The 10,608-nt window shown below is 53.5% G+C and overlaps 1 protein-coding gene across 3 annotated transcripts in view; it reads left to right on the forward strand.

Moving 5' to 3' along the window:
- The window catches only part of sema3bl (sema domain, immunoglobulin domain (Ig), short basic domain, secreted, (semaphorin) 3bl), a 176,410-nt gene extending 168,069 nt beyond the window's left edge, over positions 1-8,341 (forward strand). For all 3 annotated transcript variants that reach the window (XM_038812283.1, XM_038812285.1, XM_038812284.1), the window contains exon 17: positions 4,821-8,341. In XM_038812283.1, the coding sequence (XP_038668211.1) occupies positions 4,821-5,264 (444 nt within the window). In that variant the 3' untranslated portion in view covers positions 5,265-8,341. The remainder of the gene's footprint in view (positions 1-4,820) is intronic.
- Positions 8,342-10,608: the final 2,267 nt, after the last annotated feature.

Genomic DNA, 10,608 nt, shown 5'->3' on the forward strand with positions numbered 1-10,608 from the left:
CCACGCCGGTGGGATATTCCTGTCCCACGTCGGCGGGATATTCCTGGCCCACGCTGCAGGATATTCCTGCCCCACGCCAGCGGGATATTCCTGTCCCACGCCGGCGGGATATTCCTGACCCACGCTGCAGGATATTCCTGTCCCACACCGGCGGGATATTCCTGCCCCACGCCGGCAGGATATTCCTGCCCCACGCCGGCGGGATATTCCTGCCCCACGCCGGCAGGATATTCCTGCCCCGCGCCGGCAGGATATTCCTGCCCCACGCCGGCGGGATATTCCTGACCCACGCCGGCGGGATATTCCTGTCCCACGCTGCAGGATATTCCTGCCCCACGCCGGCGGAATATTCCTGACCCACGCCGGCGGGATATTCCTGCCCCACGCTGCAGGATATTCCTGACCCACGCCAGCGGGATATTCCTGTCCCACGCCGGCGGGATATTCCTGCCACACGCCGGCAGGATATTCCTGCCCCACGCCGGCAGGATATTCCTGACCCACGCTGCAGGATATTCCTGTCCCACGCTGCAGGATATTCCTGCCCCACGCCGGCGGGATATTCCTGCCCCACGCTGCAGGATATTCCTGCCCCACGCCAGTGGGATATTCCTGACCCACGCTGCAGGATATTCCTGTCCCACGCTGCAGGATATTCCTGCCCCACGCCGGCGGGATATTCCTGCCCCACGCCAGCGGGATATTCCTGACCCACGCTGCAGGATATTCCTGCCCCACGCTGCAGGATATTCCTGTCCCACGCCGGCGGGATATTCCTGCCCCATGCCGGCGGGATATTCCTGACCCACGCCGGCGGGATATTCCTGTCCCACGCCGGCGGGATATTCCTGTCCCACGCCGGCGGGATATTCCTGTCCCACGCTGCAGGATATTCCTGCCCCACGCCGGTGGGATATTCCTGACCCACGCCGGCAGGATATTCCTGTCCCACGCCGGCGGGATATTCCTGTCCCACGCTGCAGGATATTCCTGACCCACGCTGCAGGATATTCCTGTCCCACGCCGGCAGGATATTCCTGTCCCACGCTGCAGGATATTCCTGACCCACGCCGGTGGGATATTCCTGTCCCACGCTGCAGGATATTCCTGTCCCACACCGGCGGGATATTCCTGCCCCACGCCGGCAGGATATTCCTGCCCCACGCCGGCGGGATATTCCTGCCCCACGCCGGCAGGATATTCCTGCCCCGCGCCGGCGGGATATTCCTGCCCCACGCCGGCGGGATATTCCTGCCCCACGCCGGCGGAATATTCCTGACCCATGCCGGCGGGATATTCCTGTCCCACGCTGCAGGATATTCCTGCCCCACGCCGGCGGAATATTCCTGACCCACGCCGGCGGGATATTCCTGCCCCACGCTGCAGGATATTCCTGACCCACGCCAGCGGGATATTCCTGTCCCACGCCGGCGGGATATTCCTGCCCCACGCTGCAGGATATTCCTGCCCCACGCCAGTGGGATATTCCTGACCCACGCTGCAGGATATTCCTGCCCCACGCTGCAGGATATTCCTGTCCCACGCCGGCGGGATATTCCTGCCCCATGCCGGCGGGATATTCCTGACCCACGCCGGTGGGATATTCCTGCCCCACGCCGGCAGGATATTCCTGCCCCACGCCGGTGGGATATTCCTGTCCCACGCCGGTGGGATATTCCTGCCCCATGCCGGCAGGATATTCCTGACCCACGCCGGCGGGATATTCCTGTCCCACGCTGCAGGATAGTCCTGCCCCATGCCGGCAGGATATTCCTGTCCCACGCCGGCGGGATATTCCTGTCCCACGCTGCAGGATATTCCTGCCCCACGCCGGCGGAATATTCCTGACCCACGCCGGCGGGATATTCCTGCCCCACGCTGCAGGATATTCCTGACCCACGCCAGCGGGATATTCCTGTCCCACGCCGGCGGGATATTCCTGCCACACGCCGGCAGGATATTCCTGCCCCACGCCGGCAGGATATTCCTGACCCACGCTGCAGGATATTCCTGTCCCACGCTGCAGGATATTCCTGCCCCACGCCGGCGGGATATTCCTGCCCCACGCTGCAGGATATTCCTGCCCCACGCCAGTGGGATATTCCTGACCCACGCTGCAGGATATTCCTGTCCCACGCTGCAGGATATTCCTGCCCCACGCCGGCGGGATATTCCTGCCCCACGCCAGCGGGATATTCCTGACCCACGCTGCAGGATATTCCTGCCCCACGCTGCAGGATATTCCTGTCCCACGCCGGCGGGATATTCCTGCCCCATGCCGGCGGGATATTCCTGACCCACGCCGGCGGGATATTCCTGTCCCACGCCGGCGGGATATTCCTGTCCCACGCCGGCGGGATATTCCTGTCCCACGCTGCAGGATATTCCTGCCCCACGCCGGTGGGATATTCCTGACCCACGCCGGCAGGATATTCCTGTCCCACGCCGGCGGGATATTCCTGTCCCACGCTGCAGGATATTCCTGACCCACGCTGCAGGATATTCCTGTCCCACGCCGGCAGGATATTCCTGTCCCACGCTGCAGGATATTCCTGACCCACGCCGGTGGGATATTCCTGTCCCACGCTGCAGGATATTCCTGTCCCACACCGGCGGGATATTCCTGCCCCACGCCGGCAGGATATTCCTGCCCCACGCCGGCGGGATATTCCTGCCCCACGCCGGCAGGATATTCCTGCCCCGCGCCGGCGGGATATTCCTGCCCCACGCCGGCGGGATATTCCTGCCCCACGCCGGCGGAATATTCCTGACCCATGCCGGCGGGATATTCCTGTCCCACGCTGCAGGATATTCCTGCCCCACGCCGGCGGAATATTCCTGACCCACGCCGGCGGGATATTCCTGCCCCACGCTGCAGGATATTCCTGACCCACGCCAGCGGGATATTCCTGTCCCACGCCGGCGGGATATTCCTGCCCCACGCTGCAGGATATTCCTGCCCCACGCCAGTGGGATATTCCTGACCCACGCTGCAGGATATTCCTGCCCCACGCTGCAGGATATTCCTGTCCCACGCCGGCGGGATATTCCTGCCCCATGCCGGCGGGATATTCCTGACCCACGCCGGTGGGATATTCCTGCCCCACGCCGGCAGGATATTCCTGCCCCACGCCGGTGGGATATTCCTGTCCCACGCCGGTGGGATATTCCTGCCCCATGCCGGCAGGATATTCCTGACCCACGCCGGCGGGATATTCCTGTCCCACGCTGCAGGATATTCCTGCCCCATGCCGGCAGGATATTCCTGTCCCACGCCGGCGGGATATTCCTGTCCCACGCTGCAGGATATTCCTGACCCACGCTGCAGGATATTCCTGTCCCACGCCGGCAGGATATTCCTGTCCCACGCTGCAGGATATTCCTGACCCACGCCGGTGGGATATTCCTGTCCCACGCTGCAGGATATTCCTGTCCCACGCTGCAGGATATTCCTGACCCACGCCGGCGGGATATTCCTGACCCACGCTGCAGGATATTCCTGACCCACGCCGGTGGGATATTCCTGTCCCACGCTGCAGGATATTCCTGTCCCACGCTGCAGGATATTCCTGACCCACGCTGCAGGATATTCCTGCTCCATGCCGGCGGGATATTCCTGACCCACGCTGCAGGATATTCCTGCCCCATGCCGCTGGGATATTCCTGTCGCACGCCGGCAGGATATTCCTGACCCACTCCGGCAGGATATTCCTGACCCACACAGGCAGGATATTCCTGCCCCACGCCGATGGGATGTTCCTGCCCCACGCCGATGGGATATTCCTGCCCCACGCCGATGGGATATTCCTGCCCCATGCCGGTGGGATATTCCTGACCCACACCGGCAGGATATTCCTGCCCCACGCCGATGGGATATTCCTGCCCCACGCCGATGGGATATTCCTGCCCCATGCCGGCGGGATATTCCTGCCCCATTCACAAAGCCATGCTGACTGCCCCTAATCAGTCCTTGCCTCTCTAAATGCCTGCCTGTATCTGAGAATACCTTCTAACAATTTACCCACCACAGACGTTCGGCTCACCGGTCTGTAGTTCCCAGGCTTTTCCCTGCTGTCTTTCTTAAACAAATCCACAACATTTTCTACCCTCCAATCTTCAGGTACTTCACCTGTAGCTGTTGAAGATTCAAATATCTCTGCTAGGGGACCCACAATTTCCTCCCTAGCCTCTCACTACATCCTGGGATACATTTCAATAGATCCTGGAGATTTATCTACCTTGATCCGCTTCAAGACTTGCAGCACCTCCTGCTCTGTAATATTTATACTGCTCAAGCCATCACTATTTATTTCCCCAAGTTCCATAACTTCCATGCCTTTCTCAACCGATGGGAAATATTCATTTAGGATCTCACCCATCTCTTGTGGATTTTATTGGGTATTAATTGCCCACTTAAAAACCTCAACTGAGCCACTGGTGGGTGGCCACCCAATGCCTTCCCCGCTGCCCATAAAATCATGCCAAGGCCGACAGGTGCACCGCCATTACTAGGGCACCTTCATTTAAGGTTTCAAGCACCTGTTTTCCCACCCGTGGAAAATTCTGATGGGGCCTAAAGTCTGGAATTCCCTCCCTAGCCTCACTGCGCCTCGCCCTCTCTTGCCTCCTTTAAAACCTGCCTTAAACCTGACCACTTTGGCGTCCTTAAACCCGACTACTTCGACTGACATCAGCTCACGTCAGCTCGCGTAACTCAGTGTCATATTTTGTCTGATAATAATCCTGCGAGGCACTATTATATGGGCCACGGTATCACATTAAAGGCGCCAATCACATGCAATTTGTTTGGATGTTTACAGGTGAAAACCGACGACAGAATCATCAAAACCGAGCACGGCCTCTTGTTCAGAAAGATCTATCGAATGGACGAGGGGACCTATTACTGCAAAACGATGGAGCACAGCTTCACGCAGACCGTGACCAAGATCTCGCTGGAGGTGATTGAGAGCGAGCAGTTGGATGAGATCTTCAACCGCGATGACGAGGAACACGCCAACCGCCCCTGCGTCACTCAGCCGCGCCGTCTGCACAGCCAGAAGCCTTGGTTCAAGGACATCATGCAACTGATTGGCTACTCGAACCTGCACCGGGTGGAGGAGTACTGCGAGAGGGTGTGGTGCAACGAGAAGCAGCGGAAGAAGCGCAAGATGATGATGAACAAGTGGAAGTTCATGTCGGAAGGTGGGAGGAGGGGAAAGAGCAAACCTCGCAACAGGACGCCCAGGCACATCACTGACACATAGAGCCGGCCAACTCAACTGTGCTCTGATTGTAAATAAGGGCCAAGCTCCAGAGACCAAACGAACAGGAAGCATTCCCAGAGCAGGGAAGTCACTTTTCAAAATGGACACATCTCGATTGAGGCTGTGAACGTCATCTCTGGCAATTTTGAGAGCGAGGGTGCCCAACGTCAAAAAACGAAACCAAAGATCCCCAAATGTTTCTTTTGCATCTTCAAACCCAACATCAGCCCTCATCAATTCTTCTTGAATACCATATTCTTCTTCGAGTTTACTGCATCATTCGTTTGACCTTGTTGGTGTGATGGTAATCTCTGCCTATTTATAGACGCTATTTAATAACTCATTGGAATTATTGGATGTTCAGTGTGGGAGGCAAAGGGATTTGAGCAAATATTTGAGCAGAAAGTATAAAAAAATAGAGCAAAGCCTGGCTGCCATTGGTTCAATGTTGTCCAACTTATTCTGCCATTGGCCTGCAAATATTGCCCGCAATCCATGACAGTGCCAGGCACACCTTCAGTCAGAATTGTGGGATTGACTCTGTCATCGTCTATCAAAGCGTGCGTGATACTGTATGAGGGAAACCAGACACCCCAATGTACTGCAGCAAGATTCAATTCTTTGTAATTACTCTTGTGTCATCATGCCCGATATGTAAAGTGTGATCTGGATATTCCGAGAGAGATTCTCATATCTTCAAATTTCGTAGTAGCTAACATTGTAGATCCATTGTCGGGGAAATTGAGAAAACTGAGTTTGCTGATTCTTTGAAATGGCATTGGGCACCAGACTTGGCTCAGTGTGGCATTGTGAATCTCCGCTACAAGCAAGGGGTATATTCCAGTGGGTGTATTCTCATTGATTAAACTGGATATGCCAATGGATAGGTTTCACTGGGTATATTCTGATGGATGCCCGGCTGGATTCTCTGTTGGCAGGATCCTGCGTTTCGCCGGCAGTGCACACGCGCCCGTGGATTTCCCACGGTGCCCACAATGGGGAAACCCCATTGGCCAGCTGCCGGGACGGACGATCCCGCTGCCAGGGGAAGGTGCGCCGTGCCAGAAAAATTTCATTTTTAGAAATTTCTGTGGTTTGTTTGTCATTATTCAGACATTTGCTGAGGTCTAAGTCTAGTCCTGTTGGTTCTGCTTAATTAGTACCAGCCTTAAAAGGGAAATAAGCTGTGATTTATGTTGTAAATCGGTGACTGGGCATTTGTCAGCAACATTGCACCTGAGTTATGAAATGAAAAATCGCTTATTGTCACAAGTAGGCTTCAAATTAAGTTACTGTGAAAAGCCCCTAGTCGCCACATTCCGGCGCCTGTTCGGGAAGGCTGGTACAGGAATCGAACCGTGCTGCTGGCCTGCCTTGGTCTGCTTTCATAGTCAGCTCAGCATGAGATATTACTCTGAACACAGTAAATTTCACTTTGTATTTTCCATTAATCTCTGACCCTGGTAGTCAACAATTAGACATGGCCTAAATCTACCCTGCCTCCCACCCTCACAGTTTACATGAGGAAAATACCCTGCTGCTGAGGAACAAGAAACAGAACTCAGCCAGTCAGCTCCCAATCCAATCGCTGGTGTGTGCATGGTCTCTTCAACTGCTGACATCATCACTGTGCGTCCCAAAGCCTCAGCCACCACATCCCAACCACTCGCCTCACTCCCCCCCAAAGGCATTCCTCACACCCCCAACCACTCACCTCACTCCCCCCCCCAGACCATTCACCTCACTCCCCCAACCACTCTCCTCACTCCCCACATTCCCCCTCCCTCTCAAGTTGCTGTCCTCACCCCCACTCTCCTCACTTCCTGAGATAGAGGGACAGCAGCGAGGGGAGTGGGGATAGTGGGGCAATTGATGAGTGGAGCAGGAAGGGGCCAAGTGGCTGTCAGAAAACCACTTTTCAAAGCTAGTGCAATTCTTATTTTGTTCCCAGTTGTCTGCCAATTTGTACTTTATAAGACACTGGGAAATTCCCGAGCATTATCTAAGTTAACTTGGAGGTAAGTGTTTGCTGCAGACAGCTCCCTGGGATGATGTTGTCTGTGATATCACAGGCTGTGACACAGCCTCAGATTCCCCTTCTGTCATGGCACAAATAAACACAGCCAGTGCGAACCTTAGTGACCAGCCCCACTTAATCACGGGAAAAGCCCCCTTCAATCTCCCAGCAAAGAGAAAATCCTCCCTTGATTGGGTTGGAAGGTGGAGGGGGCAAACACGGGATTCCCAGCTACCAGCCCGCGGGATGTCCGTCAAGCTCATTAATGAGCCAACTGGTGCCCGTTATCCCCGAAACCACTGCGATTTAATGGCAGCTCGGAGATCAATGGAGGGTGCGGGCCTCCCGTGCCCTTGGAAAGTTGCAACGAGCATTGTCGGGCTTGGCAGGGGCCTCCTGTGGGAGGGTCCCCCATAGGCACTCGGTGCCTGATCGAGGGACTGGACATCGGGCGCAGGGGGTTGGTGGCGAGTGGTGTTGGTGCTGAAAGCCACCCTGCTCCCCTTGCCCATTAAGTGCAGAGCGGTGTATCAGAGAGTGTTATGGCGAGGTATTTTGGACAGTGTTACAGTGAGGTGCATTATATCAGAGAATGTTGCACAGGGACATGTTGCATCAAAGGAATAAAATGGATTGTGATACATTGAAGCATTAAAGTGAGATGTGGGATATTAAACTATTGAAAGAGGAATCCCAGAATATTAACTGTGGTTTGGCTGCATGGGAGAAATGAATTTGTGACAAATATAGTCTATTGGAGGCCGAGGTTTAGAGAACATTTACTGTGTTAGTGTCGTGTACCAATCACTAGTCAAAGTAAACTTATCTCAGTGGGCAATGTGATGTCACATGTTTATTTGGTTTGTTGGGGACACGCTTGAACTCACGTTTTCATCATTCCCCGAATGAACTGGTTGTCTTTGAGTCACAGAATTAAAACATCCTTACGGTCAGCACGGTAGCACAGTGGTTAGCACTGCTGCTTCACAGCGCCAGGGTCCCAGGTTCGATTCCCCGCTGGGTCGCTGTCTGTGCGGAGTCTGCACGTTCTCCCCGTGTGTGTGTGTGGGTAAAAAAACGGCGGGCAGCGATTCGTGTCGGGAGGTGGGTGTGGGGGGGAGGGGGGTGGGGGGGCAGAATAGCGGGAGGGCGTCGGACCAGCGTGGCCGTAAAAATTTACGCCGCCCGCTATTCTCCGCCCCGTCGTGAGTGCAGAGAATTCCGCCCTTTGTTTCTCAACACAAGGAAAACAAACTGAACAGATTAAAGAAGAAAGTCAGCTAGATTCCTCATATTGTCATGACGACCATTTGGGTGCCCAAAGCCTTAGCTCGACCTCACTCATTGGATGAAGCAACACTGATTTTCTTTTTGTTAACAATGACAATTGCTTTGTGGAATTTTAATCCGGTTGAAATTTGTAACATAATGTATATAGTTACTTTTCGGTGTTTTGTACAGGATTAGGTCACTTTTGATTCATGCTATTTTTTTCTGAAAAAAATGTATAAAATGTTCCCGGTTGTACTTTTGAACAGTCTCACAGCCTGGAGTTTGAACGCGACGACAGGCAAAATATAATTTTTGTTTTGCCTTTTTTGTTGAAAGCAAATTATTTATGACCATGTACTTGACGAAAAGCTGCTGAGTTTTCATGATACACACGTTTAACATCTGAAAGACTCCCAAAATAAACGCGACATCCCCATCGTGGGAATCGCTTGCCTTCGAACGCACAAACTGGGGAAGAAGTGTCCGCGAAGGCGTCAGTCACCTCGAGCGCCGCAGGGCGGAGGCCAAGCGTGAACAGCGGAAGGAGGGCGCAGAATCCAGAGCGCCCCACCCACCTGATCAAGCACCACCTGCCAAACCTGTGGCAGAGGCTGCAGATCCGGGATGGGGCTATTCAGCCACCACAGGGCCCACCTCCCCAGAGTGGAAGCAAATCATGCTTGACCCTGAGGGATTGCCCAAGAAGAATATTACCGTGATTCAAATTGCAGGGGTGGGCTGGTGAAGAACATCAAAGCTGACTGGTTTGAGCAAAGTGACTGTCACGTCAACCACAGACGTGCACAGGTTTGATAGTTTCATGGTTCCCCCAATTCTATTCCTGTACCGAGTGCTGCGCTAAGGCAGACCCCATCCATGTCCATCGCTAGTTATCCCTGGAACAGGCAGCCAGTCTGACAGCTCGAGGAGGAGCGCCACTCCGCATGGCTGACCAGGGGCCTCTCCCGCTCTTACCACCGGCCATTGGCATTGTTGGAAGGATTTGCAGGTTGCCGTCAAGACCCGGGGTGGGATGCGAACCCGGAGCTTCTAGCCCCGAGGCAGAGAAACTACCTGCTGCGCCACAAGACCTCCTCGCTCTGCACGCCATGGGTTATTGCCAATCCACAGGAGAAGCATTTTATTTAAAAGTTTTTAAACTCCACACCCTCAAAGCATGTGGAGGAATAAACGTGACTGAGATTCCCGGTTTCCATCTTTTTAAAAGTTAACTCCATCTCGGATATAATCATCTGTTTCGCTGATGTTTAAGGGGAATTAAATTTTTCGCAGGGCTGTAAATCTTCGATCGATAAATTCTTCAGATCATGAGGAGCCTGCAACGTCACCTATTCTGAGTTAGTATTGTAGAGTTCTGTTAAAACGAACACTGTATTTAATCAGTTTACATATACTTTAGATGTAATTTTTACTTTTTTAACGTATATTTATACACTTGCATTTAAATAAAATCCAGATGTGACCTTTTCAAGTGAGCCCTGTTTATTGTTTGGCCATCCTGGAGGTACCTTCATAAAACAGTTACAGTTGTTTTGATATTTTTACCATACTTAATAAGCTTCCTTGTATCCGATTGTTTTGACTTCCTCTTTGAAACCATCGCAGTATTCTAGTGTGACCTTTAGAACTGAGTCAATTTGGGCAGGCTCCTTGTGGTGATATGATCTGCATACTCGTCTGCCATTGGGCCAGAACGTCGGCTTACCATTGGCCCTGGTCGGTCATGTGCCTCTCGACCGATTGTCCGAGAGGCTGAGTTAACCACGCCTCTATTAACGAGGTATAAATGGTCAGACGCCTGACCATCGTCCCTTTCCACTGTAGACGATCGCAGAGCTGTGTTCTAGTCAATTAAAGCCAGACTTTGGTAAATCACTCGCCTCGCGTACAATCGATGGTACATCAATCCTTTCTTTGAAAACTTTCACTATTTCAGAAGGGATTTGGGCAATGAAAGATTCATCCCCTTAAAATGGGATCTAACAGCAAGGTATTCCTCCGAGGAAGCATTCATGGACGCCTCCCCTTCACGAA

The sequence above is a fragment of the Scyliorhinus canicula genome, chromosome 11, assembly GCF_902713615.1.
Source record: "Scyliorhinus canicula chromosome 11, sScyCan1.1, whole genome shotgun sequence".
Lineage (NCBI taxonomy): Eukaryota > Metazoa > Chordata > Chondrichthyes > Carcharhiniformes > Scyliorhinidae > Scyliorhinus > Scyliorhinus canicula.